At 56.2% G+C, this 1523-nt stretch overlaps 1 protein-coding gene across 1 annotated transcript in view; it reads right to left on the reverse strand.

Moving 5' to 3' along the window:
* The window catches only part of GLRG_04335 (uncharacterized protein), a gene marked incomplete at both ends in the record, with an annotated part of 1307 nt that extends 941 nt beyond the window's left edge, over nucleotides 1–366 (reverse strand). The window contains one exon of the mRNA XM_008095020.1: nucleotides 157–366. Coding sequence (XP_008093211.1) covers nucleotides 157–366 — 210 coding nt within the window. The remainder of the gene's footprint in view (nucleotides 1–156) is intronic.
* Nucleotides 367–1523: the final 1157 nt, after the last annotated feature.

A 1523-nucleotide genomic window follows, 5' to 3' on the forward strand; every position in this document is an offset into this window, starting at 1 on the left:
GGCGCCGGAGGGGGAGGCGTGGTTTGTCGAGGGGAGGATGCGGAACTCTACGCCAGCGATCTTGAGGAACGTCTGCGGTTCGACGGCGAGGTGCGTTAGCTGAAAGATACTACGGCGCATTGGGGAGCGGGGGTGAGGGGGAAGGTGTCGACGGACCTGCCACTTTAGACACGAGGGGTTGAAGCTCGGCCGGCCCCTCGGGGCATCGTCGTCGGCGACGAAGACGTAGAGGGTCGGGAGGTCGCCGCGGGATGGGGACCGGAGGGGGAGGTCGTTGGCGGGATATACGGCCAGGGGGAAGCGGCGAAAGAGGGCGGCGACCGGGGCGGGGACGGCGAACCAGCTCCTCGAAGTGTGGTCCGGCATGGCTGCGGTCCCGCGCGTTCCGTATGTAAGTGGCGGCCCGCGAGACCGGGGAGGGAGAGAGAGAGATGGGACCTCGGAGGCGGAGGGGAGGGGGGGATTCCCGGACAGCCCGAGGTATGCGGAGCTGATGGACGGAGGTAGGCGGTGTCGTGCAGGGTAGTCGGTCGGGAAGAGGGGGTGGGCTTTGTTCCTTTGCTGTTGGACGTTGAGGGGTGGGCGGGCGTGCGGCAATTGTGTGGTGGTGCGTCGTGTTGCGATGGTGGTGGGCTTTGCGTTTTCCTTGGTGGTCCGTGAAGAAAGGAGGAGCGGAACGGAATGCCTCGGCCACACAGAGCGGTGCGTTCAAGGTCAGGGCTCGAAAGGGGACCGCAGCTCGTGGTTGGTCGGTTAGTTGGGTTTGGTTGGTTTTCTCGTCGGAGCTTTCGGTGGAGAACCGCGATTGTTCGTCGTGTTGCAGCGGAAGCAGTTCACCACCACCACCACCACCACTCCCCCCAACCAGTAAAAAGGGAAAGAGGGTTTGATAGACTCTCGCTGCGATGCGCTGCTTTCTACACCGCCTATCCGTTGCTCTCGGAGTAATCTGCCGCGTCTCCTATGCGAGATAAGGGTCCCCTCGGACTGTCGTCTTCTTCTCGGCGCATACGGATGTGTGCACAGGGGGGGGAGGGAGATGGGATCTGATTGGGTGGAACGGGGTGAGAGTCGTGCGATTGGCATGAAGTTTTTCACCTTCCCCCCTTGGAGGCCATCCATGCAAGGAATGCAGAACGGTGGTTTTCCGGGTTGGATTAGAGCCGCCGGATTGCTGTACCTCATACACGGTGCAGTATCCGTATGCTCGCTCGCTACCTGGCTGGGCGGGCTTGCGGCGCTGTAGATGGACCCTGGATTTTTTCCTAGTCCCCTGTCTCGTATGTGCGTGTTTTTTCTTCTTCTTCCTTCTTTCTAGTATCCGGTTTGATTTCCTCCCCTTTCTCCATGTCTATTGCTCCCGAACACAACAAAATTGGATAAAATAAGAATAATAATAAAAATCATAATAATAATAATAATAATAATAATCATACAGAGATAAATGATATAAAGGTGTGATGATCACATTGTAAATAATAAAATTTTTATAAATATTATATCAATTATAAATAATAACATAA

This window comes from Colletotrichum graminicola, assembly GCF_000149035.1.
Source record: "Colletotrichum graminicola M1.001 genomic scaffold supercont1.13, whole genome shotgun sequence".
Taxonomy (NCBI): domain Eukaryota; kingdom Fungi; phylum Ascomycota; class Sordariomycetes; order Glomerellales; family Glomerellaceae; genus Colletotrichum; species Colletotrichum graminicola.